The 23,431-nt window shown below is 33.1% G+C and overlaps 3 protein-coding genes and 3 pseudogenes across 3 annotated transcripts; 1 reads left to right on the top strand and 5 right to left on the bottom strand.

Annotated features, from left to right (window-relative positions):
- The first annotated feature begins 1,296 nt into the window (after positions 1-1,296).
- Positions 1,297-2,708, top strand: LOC11406533 (uncharacterized; annotated as a pseudogene).
- A 275-nt stretch (positions 2,709-2,983) lies between these two features.
- On the bottom strand, positions 2,984-5,310 carry LOC11405653 (uncharacterized; annotated as a pseudogene).
- Positions 5,311-5,646: 336 nt separating this feature from the next.
- Positions 5,647-7,485, bottom strand: LOC11412349 (uncharacterized). Its single transcript, XM_003615858.4, has one exon. The coding sequence runs from the start codon at positions 7,325-7,327 to the stop codon at positions 6,038-6,040; it is 1,290 nt and encodes a 429-aa protein (XP_003615906.1). The 5' UTR covers positions 7,328-7,485; the 3' UTR covers positions 5,647-6,037.
- A 6,131-nt stretch (positions 7,486-13,616) lies between these two features.
- On the bottom strand, positions 13,617-14,303 carry LOC11412348 (exocyst complex component EXO70B1). The gene has a single exon (XM_003615856.3). It carries the CDS (start codon positions 14,301-14,303, stop codon positions 13,617-13,619), a length of 687 nt encoding a protein of 228 aa, XP_003615904.1.
- A 1,834-nt stretch (positions 14,304-16,137) lies between these two features.
- LOC11412847 (uncharacterized) lies at positions 16,138-17,491 on the bottom strand (annotated as a pseudogene).
- A 4,345-nt stretch (positions 17,492-21,836) lies between these two features.
- On the bottom strand, positions 21,837-23,190 carry LOC11416696 (uncharacterized). Its single transcript, XM_003615853.3, has one exon. The coding sequence runs from the start codon at positions 23,031-23,033 to the stop codon at positions 22,170-22,172; it is 864 nt and encodes a 287-aa protein (XP_003615901.1). The 5' UTR covers positions 23,034-23,190; the 3' UTR covers positions 21,837-22,169.
- Between the last annotated feature and the right edge of the window lie 241 nt (positions 23,191-23,431).

The raw sequence follows: 23,431 nt of genomic DNA, 5'->3' as shown, positions 1-23,431 counted from the left end.
TACCCGACATATGGACTTTTTACCATATTTATACGGTGAATAGTGCTTGCTTTTTTGTCACTATTTTTTATTTTTATTCTTTTTTAAATATAAAAAATGATTTTTAAATTAATCAATTTTTTTTAAAACAGAATCGTAATTTTGCGTTTATAAATGATTCTAACTTGACGCTAGAAATTAGATTTTTTATTTTAGAATTTATTTCTAAACTAATATTTATTTGTTTTCTCTTCGGAGAAATTTTAAATTCAAATTTATTTTTCAATCCACTTTTACAAATATTTATCCATATTTAAATAAATTTTAGATGGTCTTTTATATTCTCATAGCCTCTCTAAATGCTTGATAGTGGTGCTCTAAGTCATTATAAAGGTTAGTGAGAATTTTAATCATTTAATTTCTAGGTAATAAACATGCACTTATCAATGTATTTGGCAACTCACAATTAGAAGATTAATCAATTTTAATTTTTATAATGTGAGAACTTTTTCTTTGTTTTTGTGTCAAGAACTTTCATAGGGTTCGTTTTACCAGCAGGCCATGGTTAGGATCGTACTTTGTTTGATAATTTTGGTTCTACTGGCAAGTCCCAATTAAGGTCAAGTTTCTTACATATTTTCAAGACGGTCCTATCGATCACTTATCACCCACCTTTACGACCAAAGGGCTTCAAACAAGGTTAAAAATCATATGAAATGAAATGAAAAGAAAAAACCTTAACTAGCTTATTGACATAAAAAGATAACCCATAAACTACATTTATTCTTCTTTTGAATATAACTTCCATATTTACGAATACGAATGTGGAAAACACTCAATTTGCATCATCAATTGATATGGTATAAGACAACTCATCATCAGTTTCTTTGTCGTAATCATTTTTTATTTTAACAATTTGTCATAATCATTTGAAGTGTCAATCCAATAACGTAAGACATATAGTACAATAATAAGAAATTGTGCATTCAACATTTTTAGTTTTATTAAGGGAACTTGTAAGCATGACTCTACCTTTTATTAAGTTTTAAAACTGTCTTAGCTCATACTTAATCCCTAAGTCATAAAGATTTGGGTAAGGAAAAAGCTTGTTGGTGCGACATGCTAGTGGACGAAAAGCAACGAATTAATGTTAGCTTTTGGATATGCTTGAGATTGTAAGTTGCGTTGACTTTCATTTATTTGAAAAATATAACAACACTAGCTGCCTTTACCGTGTGCCAGTCGCGTACAAATTTTCGCACTATATAGCAATTCTATTTGGGTAATTGCCGCTTTCCTCCTAAATTTCCTTTTCTTTCTATAGCTTAATTTCCCTTTTAATTCGACAGCTTAAATTTCCTTGAAATTTCATCCGAAAGAAAATAGTATATGTTCTCTGCTCCAGAATGCAAGCCTTGCAAAATTGTGCAACAAAATGACCTCCACGCTCCACGAAATTGTGAGATGGGTGACACATCCAAAGATATCGAGATTTGTTTGTTTTGTTTCATCAATTGTTGGTCTGTTTTATTATGCTCTTAGCTCTTCCTTCAATCATCTATTTGGGAAATGGAACTTTTTCAAGTTATTTCTTTATACCATTTTCAGTTTCATTATCTTCCTCACAATCTTGTTTGCGAAATCTAACCACACATCGGGTACTAGTCTTCCATTTAAAGCTCATTTGGTATTTTTGATAAAGCTAGCCAAAACCAGATTCATACGTTTTGATTTCCAATGCAGATTTTGCTATCATGTATCTTGGTTTGTCAAAACAAACTCACTTCGAATTTGAGGTTGATCTCTTATATTTTTTCTGCGGATGTTTAACTTTACAGCTCATGAAGATTAAATTGTTGTTAGTGATCGTTGGAGTGAGTTTCAGTTACTCCCTCATCATTCTTCGTTTTTATTTGGTCGCCGCTGTAGAGAGTGGCAGTCTTGGAATCCAAATCCAAGACCAAAATTCTCTATTTATTTGAATTGATTCAGATTTATAAGAATCTATTATTGCTGCAGAAAACACGCATCTTACCCAGCCACAAGAAGCCATTAATTCCGAAAGTGCTGAAAATATCAATTCTGATGCCTTTCTAGAAAACACCCATATAATCCTGCCACAAGAAACCATTAATTCTGGAAGTGCTACAATTATAAATTTTGATTTCCTGCAAGAAAACACTCTTCTTATCCTTCCACGAGAAACCATTAATTCTGAAAGTGCACCACTTTTGAATTTTGATGCTCCGCAAGAATATGCTCATCTTAACAAGGCCCAAGAAACCCATTCATTCCGAAAGTACTCCAATTATGAATTTTGATGTCCCAGACGAGAACACTCGTCTTATCGTTCCACAAGAAACCATTAATTCTGAAAGTGTTCCGATTATTAATTAAGATGCCCCACGTGAAAACGGGGAGGTTACTCAAGTACACTCGCAATTACAATACAATATTGCACAATATTACACACGGCCTTCCACCATTACAAAAGAATAAGAGAAGGAGAGAAAGGGCTTGCATATCTCTTGTAAGAAAAAATCCCTTTGGAGCTAAACAAATGCGTGCGTTCCTTGAGTCAATGATGCGCACGTTCAAATCATTGTCAGCCCATGACTAACTACTAAGGTTACCTCAATCATTTTTTATTTGAATAAGTATGTTAACTAGCTGTGTTTAATGTGACAAGACTAAATAAGTACGTCAACATGCGTTTCGATTAGAATTGATTTATTATAGAGTTATCATTGTATAATGTGAGAAAAATTTAAGGATTAAGTTCTCTACGGTTTTAATAATGTATTCCGTAATTGATTATTATTATTATGCATGTTTGATTATTGTAAGTCCATAATCATTGTTTCTCACTGCAATGGCGGATCCTAATTCAAGTGTAAATGAGCGGACCTAGAACAATTTGTCTCAGGAGATATGACTATATGTATGATCAACACTTTCAGCTTTCCTTTGTTAATTCCCTTCTACTTACTACATGTCAGTGCTTTTGATTCAACCTCTTCTTAGGCTGCTTTTTCATGTACAAAAGAGTCCAAACTGACATGATCTATATCAACCAGAGATATCCATAGATTCCTTTAACACTTCATGAATCTAATTTTATAATAAGGCTAGAAAACACCTATTCAATTCCCTAGCCGAGACACCCACATTCGACCAATTGTGTCTGCCAAATTTGGGGAGATGTTTTTCACCTCGGTTTTTGCCGCGAATTTCAGTCTCTCAGAGGCGTCTTGGAGCTGGATCAGAAATTCTCAAAGCACAAGAGTTACGACAATGGGTGCATGAAGATTACACGGACATTACAATCATTGAAGATTTCTTCAAACATTTATTTCTTGAAATCGAGTCAATGAATCAGTTGTCGTCTATTACCAGCCACCATAGCCTTAGGTTAACATCTTGATTATACCATAGCCTTAGGTTACTTGCAATGAAAAGTTCTTTTAATAAACAATATCAAAGGAACCTCAAAGATTACAAAACTTCTTCACAATACTTTCTGATATATAGCCTAAAGAAGGATCCTCGTAGCATTTGGACTTTGCTTCCAAATTGCTCTCCAATGTATCCATAATCCTACGAATCTTTGAAGAAAGTGAGGAATCGTAAAAGACTTGCTCTAATGTTTGCTCGGTTCGGCAAACTACACAGAGGTAATCACATGTTGGGTAATTGGGTGAAGACCACCACCAAAATTTGTAACCTTCGTCAGATCTCGACAAATCAAATACTCCAACTCTTTAAATATGTCTCTAATTGTTTTCCCCAGTCTATTCCATATCGCAGTTGCTTCACTCCTTAGAGATAGATTGTACTGATCACAAAATAAGGATGCCAATTCTGGAATCAGGTCACACAATGTTTCAAAAACCTCAAGGATTTTAAACAAACGCTCTGGTGAGTGAATTCCACTAGAGTGACTAGACACATAATCAACAAAATTTAGAAGTTTAATAGTGGATTCCCTGCATATTTAGATGAAGAAGAAATCAGCCGCAGATGAGAATCCAAAGAAGACACGGTCACAAAGTCTTCGCTCACCAGGGAAAACTATCTTGAGAGCACATTGAAAGTTCTAATCCATCTTTCAATCTCGTCTTCGAGATCCTTCCATGACATATTGTGAACGTCCTCAATATTGAGCTTTGTAAGCCGAATAATCTATGCATTAGGCAACTGTTTTACACATGGGAAAAATCCTTCTCACACCCAGCCATCATCATGACCTTTGCTATTTCTTCAAGGTCATTCATGGTTTCTGGCTTCAACGCATCCATGATTAGGTTTGGATAGGTCACCACCAATTGAGAGTGTTCTTCAACATATTTTTTTACATGCTCCGAAATAATTTGAATGAGATTTAAATTGTCATGCTTAAGCGCCTTTACACAAGTCCGGAGTTGTTCCATCATACTACCATTATTAGTATTGATAACCAATTGTGGTGAGTCGATGCTATTTGTGGCACTACTAGAAGTATTATTATTAACACTAGGCGATTGCAGAGAATCCACATAAAGAATCACTGAATTCCCATCTTGGAGTTCAGAGATGTACTGACTATTTTCTCCGGCATTTAGCGAAGAAAAGGAAAAGGAAAAACAGAGAATTATAAGGAAATGGCTAAAACCTGCTCCAAGCTCCAAGAATGAATAACTGCAATTTAATCTTCATGAGTTGCACAATTAGGCTTCCTAGGAAAAAATAAAGAAGATCGATTTCGAATCCGCACTGAGTTTTCCTTGACAAACTAAGAAAAATGAATAGACTGAAGTGAGTGTCAATACCAAAAATGCCGAATGAGCTTTAAATCGGAGACTTCTATAATGTTGCAATTTCTTTGAATATAAATTAAAATGACCAAGCAGATGATGAAACTGAAAGCACTGTAGAGAAATATTTTCAACAAATTCCATTCTCCAAAGAGGTAATTGAAGGAAGAGCTCAAAGCATAACAAAGCAGTCCAACAACAGATGAAGCAAAGCCAACAAATCTCCACACCTTTGGCAACATCATCCATCTCCAATTTGGATTAGAATATGTGCCATGTTGTGTAAAGTGTGTAATGATCAATTTCAAAGATGGAGTGGGAGAGAGACCAACCATTTTTGACTTCGGCTGCGAGAAGTTGTCACTATTCCAGCTGAAATTTCTTGGAAGGGACTAAAGCACTGGTTATCACGTCCGTGACGTTAAGGCGGGAATGTCACATCATATTGGTCAATCCAATTGTAACACAGTCAATTCAATTGTTTTTTTTTTCCTATCTCTTTCACAATCTTTTATGTTTTAATGTTTAAAAAAAAAATTGTAACGTGTCACAACTAACGTGCAATCCTTAATATCATAGCTCCACCACCTCTAATAATATAGATATTTTCTTGAGAATTAAGATAAGGTTTCCATCAATTCTCTCCACATGTTCACTCTGGCCAATATTTTATAATTTTTTAAACCGTACAAACTTTCATGTAATTTCAATATATATTATTCTTTATAGTTAATAATGAAATGAAACACCTTTTTAATTTTTTTAATCTATACTTGAGTTAAAAAAAAAAAAAAAAAAAATCTATACTTACATATAATAGGGGAATACATAATTTTTCTGTAGCTAAAAGAATATTATTTTGGTATAGCCGTTCTTCTTCTAATTTTATCCTTAATTTTAACCTTGGTATTTACAATATTTATGCTTCTTACATTCATCCTTCATTAATTTTTTGGGTACATCCTTCAAAAAAAAAAAAAAAAAGACTATCATAAATTTTTTTAGTTCTATCTCATGTACAGTTTCACACCATCAAAGAATCAATCTAATATTTGGAAACAATGAATTTTAGTAAAAAAAGTGCATAGAAAGGTAACATTTTTTTCTTCCTTTAAATTTTTTTATTTCCATGATCTCCTTTTTCTTTACAAAATTTCCATCTTCTTTTGTTCTATTATCTATACTATATATAAAGAAAATAATATTTTTCAACTCTTTTAGGATGACTTTTTCTCTTACCAAAAATGCCCTTAATTTTGGGAAAGTCAACTTGTAGTTGGGTCAGCTGTATTGCAGACATACTCCAACTCCATGGAAATTCTTTTGATTGTTTCCCCTAATTTCTTCCATTTCGCCGGTTGTTCTTTCTTGAGAGACACATTGAACTGATAATAAAACAAGGATTCAAATTCTAGAATTAGGTCGCACATTATTTCTAACATCTCGAGGATTTTAAATAGTTGCTCAGGCAAACGGACTCTGGTGACCACATAATCAGCAAAATTCAAAAGTTGAATGTTGGATCCCCAGGGGAAATCAGAGGCGGGTGAGAACCCGAAGAAGATGTGATTGTAGAGTCTTCGCTCGTGAAGGAAAATTATATTGTAAGAGGCTGTGGAAGATTCCCTACAACAATTGTTGTACACATAGGAAAAATCCTTCTCAAACCCGCCGTTCACCATAAGATTTGTTTTCTCCTCAAGGTCTTTGATAGGTTCTTTGTTCAGCATGTTTGTCATGAAGTTGGGATTCACCAGCACCAATTGAGAGTGTTCATATTTTTTTGCATGCCCTAAAGGAATTTGAATGAACTTTGAATTTTGGTGCTTAAGCTCCTTCACACAAGTCTCCAATTTTTCTATCATACTGCCAATATCTGTACTACTGATCACCAATTGTTGTGAATCCATGCTATTGATAGCACTTGAAGTATTAGTACTCGCCAGTTGTAGAGAATCCATATCAAGAACCACTGAATTTCCATCTTGGAATTCAGAGTATTGTTTATTTTCTCTAGCATCTATTGAAGAAAAGGATGAACGGAGAATAATAAGAAAATAGCTAAAAACTGCTCCAAGAATGAATAATTTCAATTTAATCTTCATGAGTTGCATCATTAGACATCCTAGAAGAAAATATAGAAGATCGATTTCAAATCCGCATTGAGTTTTGTTCCTCGACAAACTAAGCACCGTGACAGCAAAGGATGCACATGAAATGAGACTATATGCATCTGGTGTTATATGCATTAACTTATCGAAAAAATATGAATATAGCGACGTGATTGCCAATACAACATATGTTGTATGCGCTTGGAACCAACGACTTCTTGAGTGTTGCCATATCCTTGCGGCAAATAAAATTAACACACAAATGATGAAGCTGAAAACAGTATAGAGAATTATCTTGAACAAATTCCAATCTCCAAAGAGATAGTTGAAGGAAGAACTGAGAGCATTGCAAAGCAGTCCAACAACAGCTGCAGCAAATCCCAGAAATCTCCACACCTTTGGCTGCATCATCCATCTCCAAATTTGGAATAGAATATGCTTCATATTGTTTTCAAGTGAGTGAGAATTAATTTCACAAATGGAATGAGAATGAAACTAATGGTCAACATGTATAGAAGCTATCTCTTTGTGTTGAAAATTTCAACTTGAAATTTTGAGGCAAGGGTCCACATGTATTTTCGTGAAATAAATTCCGAATCAATTCACTCCACATGTTCATTCTAGTATACTATACATTTTTTTTTTTTCAAACTTTCATCATCTTTCGATTATATTTTTTTTTAAATAATGATATGAATTAGATTTTTTTTATTGCGCTAATACGTATAAAATATAAAAATAGTTTTTATAAATTTAGATTTTGATTAAAATTATAGGTACGAATAATTTACGCTTTCATATATTGTAACAAATTATATTTATAATTTTTAATTGTACCAACAATATAACAAATATAATATCAATTTTTATATTTTTGAATGACACCAAAGTATAACATTCTCAAAAATAAATATGTAAATTTGTTTAAGAGTGTAATTGAAATTGAAAAAATTATGAGATATGTCTGTCAGTCAATTTGATTTTAAGTAAGAGGTTAGTGCAAATTAAGTTTACGTGTATGTATATAAAAGGGGTTAGTGTATTTTACGTATGTAGGTTAATATAAATTCAAGTTTATGTATGTTCAATTTAGGTTAGTATAAATTCAGTTTACTTACATTCAATCTATGTTAATGTAAATTAAATTTACTTATGTTCAATTTAGGTTAATGTAAATTTAGTTTATGTATGTATATAAGAGGTTAGTGTAAATTTAGTTTACTTACGTTCAATCTAGGTTAATGTAAATTAAGTTTACTTATGTTCGATCTAGGTTAATGTAAATTCAGTTTACTTACATTCAATCTAGGTTAATGTAAATTAAGTTTTTAAATTCAGTTTACTTACGTTCAATCTAGGTTAATGTAAATTAAGTTTACTTATCTTAAGTTTACTTATGTTCAATTTAGGTTAATGTAAATTAAGTTTTCTTATGTTCAATTTATGTTAATGTAAATTTAGTTAATTTGAAATTTTTATTTTAGTTAAAGGGTATATTAGTCATTCTGAAGTGTAACTTGTTTTTTTTTTTTGGATGTGACCAGCATCAGTCTATAGAAAACTATTATTTTGAATAGTTATATCATGTTTGAAATTCTTCTTTAAAAGAAATGCCTGAGAAGTCTAACGCGCGTGGGTCAATCATCTCTGCTTGTTTGTTTCATGATTTTTTCTAATAAATTGCAACCTCCAACTAAAAAATTAGGACATGCTTGAAAAGTCCAACCCAAGAAAAATTCCCGTCAATGATGCTATAGCACCTTTCTAATTGATTATAAAAGTCCTTGCAAATACAACAACCCAACACGACCTTGATTAAATATAAGTCTATTTTTTTCTAATATTTTTCTAAAATAAAAGAACAATAATTGATTTGGAGTAGTTCTAATATTTTTCTAAAAGAAAAGAACAATAATTGATTTGGTTGGAGTAGATGATGATGATAATCGGGCGCTATTTGTGATGGTGTAGTATTGCATTGCTACCGTACGGGGTTTTTGTGTTTGCAAATTAGACTTTTGATATTTAAGTGAAGATTTTAAGAGAAGCGATAATTTAAACAACATAGACTAAGAACAAAAAAATTCTCGATTCAAATTCTCATTCATCTAACCTAGCTTTTACCTTTTTTTTTATAAGAAATCTAACATAGCTTAAATTCCTAATGTCAACTGTTTAGAACAAACTCATAATATATCCAAAGAGGATAAACATATTCACAATGATAATGGATATTTTTGTCAATAAACATAATAATAGTGGATCATTGAGGTAGGTTCTCTAAGGATGTGGTGGCCGCAATCCGAGGAGGAGAAGTGGGGTTGTACTTGCAAGAACTCAGACGCTCAAGTCAATATATAGACTCCAAAAAGAGTCGTTGGGTTACGACGGGGCAACCGTTATGGTGGGCAGCCATCGATGCTTAATTGTTATAGACCGTTATGAGGCATTATGGGATCGAGAGGATCCGAGGTGAGAATGAGAAAATTCTATGAAAAGAATGCTAAGAAACACCATAATTTTCAAGATCAAAAATCATGCCGATGCATCTATTGAGAGATACAAAGTCAGACTGGTTGCTAAAGGTTACAATCAAATTGAGGGACTTGATTACTTTGACACATATTCGCCTATTGCGAAACTCATTACTGTGAGACTTGTTATATCTTTAGCATCTATTCATCATTGGCATATGCATCAACTTGATGTAAACAATGCATTTCTTCATGGAGAATTGCAAGAAGATGATTACATGATACTTCCCCCAAGAATCACCTCCACTAAACCTAATCAAGTGTGCAAGCTTATGAAATCCTTGTATGATCTTAAACAAGCTAGTAGAAAATGGTATGAGAAGCTCACTTCCATTCTCATTCAACAATCATACATTCAAAGTGTCTGCAGACCATACCCTCTTTACTAAGAAAACTGATGATTCCTTCACAATTCTCTAAGTCTAAGTTGATGACATAATATTAGCTGGAAACTCTCTTTCTTGAGTTTCACCACATCAAATCCATCCTACACTCATCATTTAAAATCAAGGATTGAGGACAACTGAAGTATTTCCTTGGTCTTGCATTTTCTCAAGCATGGCATCTGATACAAAATTAGCAAGTGTACTAATTTATATCGAAGTAATAATTTAATTCGTATCCACAAGGACTGTTCTAATCTCTACTTGACAGTTTCATCAATATAATATTCAGGATATATGTAAATGGGGGTTGCCTTAGGCAAATTGGTTTTGGTTGCAATGATAAATAAATAACTGAAAAATGAAACTTGGTTTTGAAATATGATCAGAGAAAGGACTAGGTCTTTTGAATCATCTATTCATCACTCATTAGTAATCTGCATCTAAATTATAAGACTGTTATTCAGTTTACGATAATTAACCAAAATAGCTCAGGTAAATCCCTTGACTCAGAGCCCTCTTTTCTAATTATAATTCTCTAATTCCTTAGGTGAACCTATAATCATCAAAGGTTTTAAGTCCGTTAATTTTAGAATCACAACATAACAACTTTCCATCCCTAGATTGTCCGTTAAATTGAACAGGATAAATAAGTCTGAGTTATAAGCTGGTGTCAGCAGTCCTATAATCTCTAAGATCAATTATAATGGGTCAGAATCATAAAAGCATTACGCACAATTTATACTAAATAACCTAGAATAACTTTCATAATAATTCAGAGCTACAGATTACATGGTCATGAGCTAGAACAGAATCATCTATGACCTAATCAATGGAAATTAGCCACTCATAATAAAAGAATTTAAGCAACAAGGTTAAAAGAAATTACAAAGAGATGTTTTGCTCATCAAACTTCTCCAATTTGTGATGCCTACTGTCTTCTATCTCTCTATGCGTGCGTGTGTCTTGCTTCTGGCATCCATTCTTTCCCAAAACCGTCCTTTTCACCGAAAATCAGATCTCCTTATGTGTTGTGCAGCTGGCTTTATATATCCCCTTCTATATTCTAAAGTGCCGTTTTCCTTTTGTTCCAACTTGTGGCCTCGGGTCAACCATCACCCTTGGGTCAAAGCCCAATTTCCTTGTTTCTAACCTCACGTGCTTCCCTTTTGTTACAATTTGTATTAATCCTTTTCCTTGGTCCACATTAATTCACAAACCATGTTTTTGTTTATTCTCTACTAACCATACTAATTTACCAATAGAACATTACTTGACTCTTTAAATTAATAACAACAATTTATTTAAAAGGACTCTAATTTAAGTATTAAGCTAATAAAAATTGACTAAAAACTCAATTAAAAGTGACTCTAAAAATAGTGTATGACTGACTGTCATCAGCATCTCATTTATCACGAGAAAATACTACATTGATCTCCTTTCTGATTCAGGAAACATCCCTTCTAAACCTGTTTATACTACTTTTGATACCTCCATTAAGCTTCATCAAGATTCTTCTCCCTTTTTTGAAGACATTCCATCTTATAGGCGTTTAGTTGGAAGACTTTTGTACCTCAACACAACTAGACCTGACATCAGTTACATTACACAGCAATATTGAGTCAGTTCCTTTCTAAACCTACTCAAACTCACTACAATGCTGTTTAGAGAGTCCTCAAATACCTCAAGGGATGTCCTGGAAAAGGCCTTTACTTCCCTAGAGATTCTTCTCTACATCTGCAAGGCTTTAGTGATGCTGACTGGCAGGATATATGTGTTGACACTAGGCGTTCTATTTCTGGTCGGTGTTTCTTCCTAGGCAAGTCATTAATTTCATGGAGGACAAAGAAACAAATCACTGTATCCAGATCTTCTTCAGAAGCTGAATACACAACTTTAGCTTTAGCAACATGTGTCATGAGATTAATGATGTATCCCGTAATTGATTATTAACATTCTGTATGTTTGATTATTATAAGTCCATTATTATAAGTGTAATGAGAGGACCTAGAACAATTTGTCTCAGAAGTTATGACTATATGTATGATCGACACTTTCAGCTTTCCATTGTTAATGTTAGTGCTTTTGATTCTACTTAGTTTTTATATACTGAAGTCCATATATGATTATGATTAATAGCATCTGTAAATACCTCCTCTTTGGCTGCTTTATCTAGGACATAATTGCAAACCCTTATTTCTCAATAAGCATGCACAATATTTGAAAACCCTCCCTTCTCTCAATAACTAAACATGACTAATAGAAAAATTGTAAAATATCTGTGAGAAATTTACACCTACTTCTTTCTTTTTATATTTTCTTTCATAACTTCATAATTTATAATGTCGATTTACATTGCAAGGGCATGGCATCTTGATGGTAAAAGCTATAAATAGGAGTTTAAGTTGCTTGATAGTTTTGGTTGAAACAAGAAAGAAATAGAAATCTAGATTGTTTTCATTTTCTCATTATGACAGTGCGTTTAATTAGTTTTTTTTTTTTTCATTTGGTTTACTAAATTATTTAATTTAATGTTGCACACACCTAGTGTTATTCATCACATACAACATGTCCAAACATTCCAAAATGACATAATCTATATCAACAAGAGATATCCATAGATAGCTATAACACTTCAGAAATTAATTTTGTAATAAGGCTAGCAAACATCTATTCAAATTGCCTAGCTGAGACACCCACATTCGCCCAATTGCGTCTACCAAAGTTGGGGAGATGTTTTTCGCTTCAATTTTTGCTTCGAATTTTAGTCTCCCATGACGTCTTGGAGAGGGACAGAAATTCTCAAACCACAAGAGTTACGACAATGAGCAGTTCATGAAGAGATGTTCTTCAGCTTACTTTGCATTCTCACAGATGGCATTGCAGATCCAGGTCAATCAATACCTTTTAAAATATGGAATTACAGTCAATTAAGATTTATTCAAATATTTATTTCTTGAAACAGAGTCAAAGAATCAGTTGTCGTCCATCACCAGCCACCATAGTCTTAGAGGCTAATATCTTGATTATACATGACGATACAAATCGAAAGTTTTATCTGATTACTTGAAATGAAAAGTTCTTTTAATAAACATCAAAAGAACTTCAAAGATTACAAAACTTCTTCAAAATACTTTATGATACTTGAGCATAGAGTATATGTAAGTTTTAATTTTGTAAATGATTAGTTGGTATTTTTTAATTTTTTTATTAAAAAATTAAACACGTGACGTCCAACTCACTTAATTGAGGTGCCACATGTGCTTTGACTGGGTCAAAATCAGACCAGGGGCCAAAGTTGCAAAAGAGGAAAAACTTAAAGGTTAAAATTGTTTTTTTATAAGGGATTAAAATCGGCACATTGGAAAACATAGGGGGTCAAAACTAAGTAATTTGCCCAAAAGAATTTCCAATAGACATATTCAGATAAAGCAATGAAGAATTTCGGACTTTATGTCAAGTATCATTGGACTCATTTCTTATGCATTAAGCTCTTCTTTCAACCGGCTTTATGGAAACTGCAACTTCATCAAAACATTATTTACATAGTTGTGAGTTTCACTATCAATAGCATAATCTTAACATTGAAAAAAATGGAAATTTTCAAGGAGCCCTTAATAATTTGTTTCATAGAAGTGGTGGATCAATGTTTCCATAATCTGTCTCAAACTGTCTGACAAGTGCTTGTGTCAATATCAAATATTACTTTTGTTCTTTTATTGGCAAAACATCAGTACAAAACAAAACACAACCCAAACAAACAACGAAAAAATAAAATGGATACATACATAAATTTGTGATCACAAACCAAACAATTCATTTGTCTTTCTTGTTTCCAAGAAACAAATTATCAAGTATGTCATGAATGTCAAACATTCCATACTCAATATACTCATAAGCATCAGTTTTAAGAAAATCCTGAAACCTCCCAATGAAGATTCCATACGCTGGGAGCAAGGTATTCTTGAGAGATTCAATCATTTCTTTCCTTAGCTTATAATAATGAATGGACCATGTGCACTGAACTCTGCATGTCTCTGTAAAGTGCTTGTTAAACAAACTAATCTTTTCTTTAATCAAATCTACTACAAAATTAACTTCCATGGAATCATTGATATCCAACTTCAAAAATTCTAACACCTTATCCCATGAGTTTCTTTGATAGAGTTCAATGTTTTGTTGGACCTTTGCTCTGATTTTTTGTAACCAATCATCGCCAAAAACTGCATCCATATTACGTGGTCTATTTGTCACTTCTAAATATTTCCAATTATTCATCATGAAAAAATGACGCAAAGAAGGGTCCGCATATTCTTCGGACTTTGATGCTAATATGCTCTCTAAAAGTTCCATTGTCCCCTCAGTTTGTATTGAAAATGTTCTGTCTCCATTAACAACTTCGATATGTTGTGATCTTATAGCAAAAAGAAGATAGGCCAAAATTTTCGCCATCATAGGATGATGCCCACCATCCGCCGGAGCAGCTAACTTGGCCTCTGGCATAGAGTTTATGGATTTTCCTGTGTAATTCAATTAGTGTAACAACTCTTGATACAATTGTTTTTTTTAATGACTATATATATATATAGCGAAAAGGGGAAAACACCCAGAGAATTTACAACAGCAAGTTGTTAGATACAAAAGAAATGGAAAGTCCTACAACCAAGAAAAGGTAAACAGAGAAAGTAAACAAACAAAACTGCAACCCGAGAGGCCAAACAAACACCCCCAGACCCTACCCAACAAAAACCCACACAAGGTCGGCCCCATCACAAAAGACTCTCAAACCACCACTACCAAGCAGACAACAGGGCAAGGAGAACCACCAACTAGAAAGACCTCGGAGGCCTATGCGCCTTCCAAACATTGAAAGCACAAATCAAATCCATCTCTGCCAAGAAAAAGGAAACTTACTGGTCCAATAGAGAATTTGCCTCACCTACCAATCATAAAGAAAACAATTCTATCTAGAGTATTTGGCAAAGAACCACTTAGAATTGGATCCTATAAACCAGATACTCAACTCCAATGATTTTGCCAGAAAAAAGAATATATTTTCAAGCTTTCTAGACAGACCATACAGTTGCATGTCAAACCAAAAATAAACCTAGCCCAAACTGTCTCCGAACCCCTATGGCTTTGTTTCAACCCCATAAGTATTCTTTTATCATTCACTAGAAAAACACTCTCCTAATTTTTTTGAAATATTTCTCTATTTTTTCCTCTAATCTCATCTCTCCAAAACACTCTCCTCCAAACTCTGAAACAACACCTAAGGAAACGAAAACCTGAAGCAATCCCATCAAATAAGTGTGACTATTAGCAAATTACCCCACTCCTACTCAAGATACAAAAATCATGCATTTAAAAAAAATTGTTTGAGTAATAAACTTGTCTAACATAAGTGTGACTATTAGCAAATTACTCTTTGCGTATAAATCCTTCAATGTTTAAAATTAATGTTTCATGATAAATTGATAGTATTAATAATGGTTATATTTTGAAAAATAATAATAAATGTATCTAAAAATTTATAATAAGTCTTTAATTTAGGGACAAATAAATTTTTGTAACAATTCTTATATTAGCAACCGAGGGAGTAGTATATTAAGTGCAGTATTTTTTCGTTAATTAAGATTTTTTAATAGATCGTTAGTTTAAGTTGAGTGGCTATATTATAGGTTTTTTTTTATTTTTTTTACGAAATAAGTGAAAATATTTTATCTCCTAGGTTCATAAATGTTGTATTTAAGAGATTGGTCTTTGTTAATAAATTCCCATAGTATTCTTTTTGTAAAACCAATTCCATAGTATTATAATATATACTTTTATTTTGATTGTATGATAACGTTTATGTTTATTATTTGATAAAGACACGGTGAATGTAGCAAAATGGGAGGTGGTGGTGGTCGGGGCGGACCTTGTATGTATTATGAGTAGTTCTGGAACCTCCTTCTTTGTTTGGACCGTTAGTTTCTTTGGTTTTTTTTGGTTGGTGAAGTACCCATTGCAATGTAACCTCACATAATTATTGCTAATGAGAATATATAGTTACAACCACATAGAACTCCCTTTCTTCTCTCTTAATTCTCTCTCAATATTGATTGCTTGCACATCAAGCAATCTCTGCTACGCTGACACTTCTCTCTTATTTATTGGTAATAAAAAAATACCGGCTTAATTACTCTTTTGGTCCCTTAACTTATTTTTTGGTTTCGTTTTGGTCCCTTAACTTATTTTTGGTTTTGTTTTGGTCCCTTAACTATTAAAAGTTTCGTTTTGGTCCCTTAACTTATTTTTTGGTTTCATTTTGGTCCCTTCGTCAGATCTTGACCAATCAAATACTCCAACTCCTTAAATATGTCCCTAATTGTTTTCCCCGTCTCTTCCATATAGTAGTTGCTTCATTCCTTAGAGACATAATGTACTGATCACAAAATAAGGATGCAAATTCTGGAATCATATCTCGCAATGTTTCAAAAACCTCAAGGATTTTAAACAGACGCTCTGGTGAGTGACTTCCACTGGACACATAATCAAAAAAGTTTAGAAGTTGAATGGTGGATTCCCTGGAAATCTCCATCAAGGAGAAATCAGCCGCGGATGAGAATCCAAAGAAGATGCGGTCACAAAGTCTTCGCTCGCCAGAGAAAAGTACATTGAGAGCAACATTGAAAGTTCTAATCCATCTTTCAATCTTGTCTTCAAGATCCTTCCGTGACATATTGTGAACGTCCTCAATACTGAGCTTCTGTAAGCCGAATAATTTATGCATTAGGCACTTGTCCAAGCATTCCCTCCGGCAATTGTTGTACACATCGGAAAAATCCTTCTCAAACCTAGCCATACACATGACCTTTGCTATTTCCTCAAGGTCATTAATGGTTTCGGGCTGGAACGCATCCATCGTTAGGTTTGGATCAGTCACCACCAATTGAGAGTGTTCTTCAACGTATTTTTTTACATGCTCCGAAATAATTTGAATTTTCGTGCTCAAGCGCCTTCACATAAGTCCCGAGTTGTTCCATCATACTACCAACATTAGTACTGATAACCAATTGTGGTGAATCGATGCTACTGGTAGCACTAGAAATATTATTATTAACACTGGGTGATTGCAGAGAATCCACATAAAGAATTACTGAATTCCCATCTTGGAGTTCAGAGCTGTATTGACTATTTTCTCCGGTATCTAGTGAAGAATATGAAGAACAGAGAATGATAAGGCAATAGCTAAAACCAGCTCCAAGAATTAATAACTGCAACTTAATCTTCATGAGTTGAACAATTAGACTAAGTGACATAATAGCAAAGGCAGCACATGAAATTAGACTATATGCATCTGGTTTCCCATTCATGACTTTATTAGAGAAAAAGGAATAGATTAAAGTGAGTGTCAATACCAGAAATGCCGAATGAGCTTTGAATCGGAGACTTCTAGAATGTTGCAATTTCTGTGCAAATAAAATCACCAAGCAGATGATGAAACTGACAGCGCTGTAAAGAAATATTTTCAACAAATTTCATTCTCCAAAGAGATAGTTAAAGGAAGAGCTTAAAGCATAGCAAACAAGTCCAACAAGAGATGAAGCAAAGCCCACAAATCTCCACACCTTTGGCAACATCATCCATCTCCATGTTTGGATTAGAATATGTGCCATGTTGTGTCAAGTGTGTAAGGATTAATTTCAAAGATGGAGTGAGAGTGAGACCAACCAATTTTGACTTCGTCTGTGAGAAGTCTATACTTATATATTAAGATTATGTTTGGATGAGTTAATTGAATTTTTTTATAAAATTTAGAATTCTAAACAATTTAAATGATTCAATTAAATTTCTTTCATTTTTCAATAATTTTTTTGGATAGAGTAATAAAAAATTTGATTGTCAATATTTTTGAGTAACTTTTATAAACTTTAATATTTTTTGGCCAAAATTGAAAATAGGGATCAAATTGCAAATTTCAAAAAAGTTGAGGGGTCAATTTGTTAATTGAAAAAACGTGGGGTAAAATTATTATTTTTGAAAAATTTGAGGGTCAATTTCAAAATTTTGGAAAATTAAAGGACCAAAATCCAAAATTTGTAAAATTATAATAATGAAGAAATTTGAAATTCTCTAAATTTAACTTAAACAAAATGCTTCATTAATTTCCATCATTTAAAAAAAAAAATCAAATTATCATCCAAACAATAGAATTCATCTCAAAGTGTTTGAATTCCCTCAATATTACATTACCTCAAAAAAAAAAATCTCATATAAACACACTTTAACGGAATAGTGGAATGAGGAATGCTAGCTGCAGATGCTTTTACACTCTCTCTCAACCACTCCCTCAACTATTGGTCCACATCATCAATTTTTTAAAACCATCCACCTGCTGACTGGCTATGCTGGTATACTCACAGATCACACTTACCATTTTTTTATGAAAAATGCTTGATAGCACGACATACTAACAAGCACGAAGGCACACAAAAGTTCCAGTATGACCACATCATGGAAAATTACACTTCAGAAATAAATAGGAAAAGGACTATATCTTTCCATTGGTTTCTTGTGACGGTGCTCACCACCATGTGACTCACTGATCTCAAGTACCCATGAAACCAAAGACTTTTCACCATTATTGTGGTTTGTTAAAATTTGTGCTTTTTTTAAAACCATTTTTAGGATATCTTGCATGAAGGACAATGCATATTGTACTATACTATGAGCAAATCAAGTTTTAGTTCATGATAGAAAAGTCAAAATGTCATATTTTTTAACTGTCGTGCATTTTCGTGCATACAATGTGTTGCACCATTTAGCACTGTTCTTTTTTTATTCAACTTCAAAAACAAAAAAAAACGCATACCTCCCTGTTCCGTTCCCCTCAAAAGGAAAAAAACTCCATGACTGATATGAACCACATCTAACTTCTGTGGCCAAAACAATATCAAGCTCAAACACAACAAATTAAAACCCACACCAAATCAAACAACATCTAACTTATGGGTTTTTGGATTTTGTAATTCTTTTTTTCTCTCATCTGCAAATTAAAACCCACACCCATATGAAATTTGCTTTTAATTTTCAGCAAGTTTCAAAGTCCAAATTTTTTTTTGGTTAAAGAGGGAAAGAAAAAACAGAAAAACACAAAGGAAAAAGAAAAACTACTAGCCACGGGGGAAGTAAGTTCCCCAAGCATCATCCTTTAAGAGAGGAAGCAATCCATAGGGGGGTTGCATGAATAGGCAAGGTTGAGTCTACGGAAGCTCCCAACTTCGCAAGAAAGTCGGCGCAGCGGTTCCCCTCACGAAGAGTGTGCAACTTTGAGAGTCGAATCAGATCCTTGATGTCTTGGATAAGAGTAGCATACGCATGATAGACCACTGAAGGCCCGTTGATGAGGTTGACGTAGTGGAGAGAGTCTGAATAGCAAACAACATCAACAATGTTCAAGGTTTGAGCTAGCTGTAACCCCATAAGAATAGCATGTAATTCAGCAAACAAAATGTCATTCGAGTGGTCTATGTGACCAGAAAAACCGGAGTTGAAGAACCCAAAATGTTCAAGGTTTCAAAGTCCAAATTGATGCATGTGTTAAAAATGGGTTCTTTGTTTACTAGGTAATCTTTGTGCTCTATTTATTTGATTTGGTAAATTCCCCATGAATCCAATTTGATGCAGGTTCTTCAAAGGTGAAACACCCTTTTGACAAGCTTGTGATGTCTATTCCCACTATGGAAGCTTTATTTCTTGCTCTGTTAGTAGTACAAAGATCAATTATAACATTTTTTTTAATTGAAACTCAAAATGAGAATAATTAGGAAAGTTGTTAGACGACCCTTCAAATGGTTGTGGGTTGCCGGATGAAAACCGAAAAAGTTAAATTAACAATATTTTTTTTTATAAAATATATATTAATGAGCAGGCATATATATAGAACCGGTAGCCAAAAATGATAGTTTAAAACATGTATGACATGGCCCAATCAAAGAGAGGGTGGCTAAGGGAGAGTGTTGAAGCGTCTGTATTTACAATAGGGTTTGTCTAACATGTGCAATATTGCACATGTTAAGGTAGCTAAATGTAGTAACTTTTTTTATTGAAAACCAACAATTATTGATTAAATGTTACATATTTAATATAAAAAACACAAGTTCCAAGTCAAAGTTACTAATTTAAACTTCTTAACATGTACAAATTTGCACATGATAGAAAAACTCTTTACAATATCATGGTTTTTACAATTTTTGTCACCCTTCATTTTTTTTAAACATATGTTTTCGGCTCTGCAACATTAATGTATAAATCATTAATTGATTGAAGCTGATTTCAATATGAATCAAATAAACACCGCAATAAAACACACATGTTTTCAGATCTAGAACGTTGACGTCCAAATTATTCATTACAGGAAATTCATGGAATTCCTATGGAACTTTTCAAGGAAGTTATTCCTCATTAAATACATGTTTTTCCGATGAACATTTTCCTTGTTATAGCAGTGTCAGGAATATTAGTACACCCCTGATTTTTTATATCAATTTTCGAAGCAAGTATGAGGAACTCTTTCATCGCCATGCATGCAACAACAGTGACATGTGGCAGGAGCACACATTTTCAAGTTGCATTCTAAGGAAGATATTCCTTGCTAAACATGCAGAAGATTAGCTTTCCCCTTTTCAGAGCAGCATGTAGGTCAACACTCGTACGACCCACAGTCAAATCAGCATTAAATCATCAACATTGACTTACCGAGGTCAATGTTTCCCCTTTCATTTTCTCATTAACCTTTCATTCCTCCTCCTCTTCCTTCTACTTCTTCTTCTTCAACATTCTTATCTTCTTCTTTAATAATATCATCATCAACAATTACTTCATCTCTAAATTAATATCTTATTTATTTAACTTTGTCTATTTCATTTATTATTTAACATCATATCTACCAATGTTTATTTCTTTCATTATAATTCACCATCATCAAATTTTCTACTTAGTTTCTCATTCAACAATCATTTACTCATATTTTATTTATTTCATTTCTTTGATTATTCTTCAATCTTTCACATCAATTTCATTTTCTTTCTAATAATAATTACTCATACTATATATTTTATGAAGAATTATATTTGAATCATTTTGTAATTAATTTTGATTTAACATTTTTAAATTTTCAAATTTCAAAAAAAAATTAGCGCTTTTTAAAAAAAAATTGAAATTCAAAAATTTTGGCACAGAAAAAAGAATTTTAGATTTAATTTTTTTAAATAAAATACATTCCAATGACAAAGTTCCTCGGAAACCCTAGTCACGTGTCAATCTCCAATCAGCTGTCAAATCTTTATTCTGAGGACATTTATCCTCAGAAATGTTAGACACTTTCGTGTCAGCCATCACAGATGCGCAGATATGTGCTCAGCTGTCCAATCCTCATTCTGAGGACATGTTTCTTTGGAAACAACATTTCCTCTAAAAATTCCTCGGAAATGGATTTGCAACCAACTATTATTCGAGGACGTCACTTCCTCGGCATAAATTGAAATTTTGAGGAGAAAATGACAATTTCCCATAAATTTTGTGCCTCGAAATTTCAGTGGTTTCTTGTAGGAATTAATTGAATATGTGATTGACTGGAGCTGATCATTCAATATGAACCAAACAAACACCGCAACAACGAAATAAAACAACGCCTCACAAGACGACGAAAAAACAGAAAAGAAATAACTTGATATATATGTGGAAATCACTTATTTATATCAAAAGAAAGGGGAAAAATGTAGAGGGGTGATTCAATGTTAAAAAAATGACCTAAAACCATCATTCCTCGATGAGTAATGACCTAAAATCACACATCCTCGATGAGTGAAAGAGAAAAAAAAAACTTTCTAGAATAATTCTTATTGTTGGTGTTTTTAAAAAATATAATAATTATATTACATTTGCTATTTTCTTGGTGTCATTGAAATATATAAACATGATTTATTAGATTTTTTATAATTTAAAAGTAACAAATATCTATATTTTCTACTTTCAATCTAAAATCAAATATTTCATAAAAACACGGTTTATAATTTATAAACTTTGCGCAATAAAAATAGCGAGAAGACGGGCACGTGGGTGCTCGTCTTTCAACTAATAATAATGATAGATATGTATCACATGTAACAATCCTAGTCCTAAATATTCAAATGCTGGATGGTGGATCCCCTGTAAATCTCCATGACAGAAATCAGCAGTGGTTGAGAATCATTGGAAGCTCTTATCTTATCCATTTTTCACTCTCGTCATCAAGATCCTTCCATGGCATATTGTCAACATCCTCGATGTTGGGCTTCGATAACTCGAATATCATATATGCACTCTTTTAAGTTTTCCTTATGACTATATTGTTGTACACATCGAAAAATTGTTCTCAAACCCGGCCCTCGCCATAACATTTGTTGTTTCCTCTAGGTCTTTGATGGTTTCTTTCTTCAACGCATCAGACATGAAGTTGGGATCCTCTATCACCGATTGTGAGTGTTTAAGTTTTCTTACCGGCTCCAAAACCATTTGAATGGACTTTGAATTTCCGTGCTCAAGCGCCTTCACACGAGTCTCGAGTTTTTCCATCCTACTATCAATATTAGTACTAGCCAGTTGTAGAGACTCCATATTAAGAACCACTGAATTTCCATCTTGGAATTCAGAGCAGTATTTCTTTTCACTAGCATCTATTGAAGAAAAGGATGAACGGATAATAATAAGAAAATAGCTGAAAACTGCTCCAAAAATGAATAATTTCAATGTAATCTTCATGAGCTGCATCATTAGACATCCAAGAAGGAAATAAAGAAGATCGATTTCAAATCCGCATTGAGTTTTGTTCCTTGACAAACTAAGCGCTGAGACAGCAAAGGATGCACATGAAATGAGACTATATGCATCTGGTGTATTATGCATTAATTTATCGAAGAAATACGAATACAGTGATGTCATTGCCAATACAACAAATGTTGTATTAGCTATGAACAAATGACTTCTTGAGTGTTGCCATATCCTTGGAAATAAAACTAACACGCAAAGGGCGAAACTGAAAACAGTGTAAAGAGCTATCACCAACATGGTCCATCCTCCAAAGAGATAGTTGAAGGAAGAACTTAGAGCATTGCAGAGCAGTCCAGCAACAACAGCAGCAAATCCCACAAATCTCCACACCTTTGGCTGCATCATACATCTCCAAATTTGGAATAGAACACGTGACATATTGTTTGCAGTGTGTAACAATTAATTTCACAGATGGAATGAGAGTGAGACTAACCTCTTCTACTTAGGATGTGAGAAGTTATGATCTCTACTCTTTTACTTAGGGTGTGAGAAGCTATCTCTATTTGAATAGAAATTTTGAGGCAAAAACTCCACAGGAATTTTCGTGGAAAAAGTTTCAATCATTTCTCTCCACATTTATTAGTTTTGTTTTCATTCAAACTTTCATCATCTTTCAAAAATCATCTTTCAGATAATATTATTATTTTTAAACAATAATATCAATTAGATTTTTTATTACGTTAATACATATAAATTATGAACAACAACTTTTATGAAATTTTAATTTTAATTAAAATTATTTTGATATTGATTAAAATTATAGATACAGATATTTT

The sequence above is a fragment of the Medicago truncatula genome, chromosome 5 (genome assembly GCF_003473485.1).
Source record: "Medicago truncatula cultivar Jemalong A17 chromosome 5, MtrunA17r5.0-ANR, whole genome shotgun sequence".
Lineage (NCBI taxonomy): Eukaryota > Viridiplantae > Streptophyta > Magnoliopsida > Fabales > Fabaceae > Medicago > Medicago truncatula.
The sequence above is the reverse complement of the archived record's forward strand: the minus strand, read 5'-3'. Positions and strand labels throughout refer to the sequence as shown.

Coding starts and splice junctions, on each gene's coding strand:
- LOC11416696 (XM_003615853.3), bottom strand. CDS start 23,033: ATGTCACGTGTTCTATTCCAAATTTGGAGATGTATGATGCAGCCAAAG.
- LOC11412348 (XM_003615856.3), bottom strand. CDS start 14,303: ATGCCAGAGGCCAAGTTAGCTGCTCCGGCGGATGGTGGGCATCATCCT.
- LOC11412349 (XM_003615858.4), bottom strand. CDS start 7,327: ATGAAGCATATTCTATTCCAAATTTGGAGATGGATGATGCAGCCAAAG.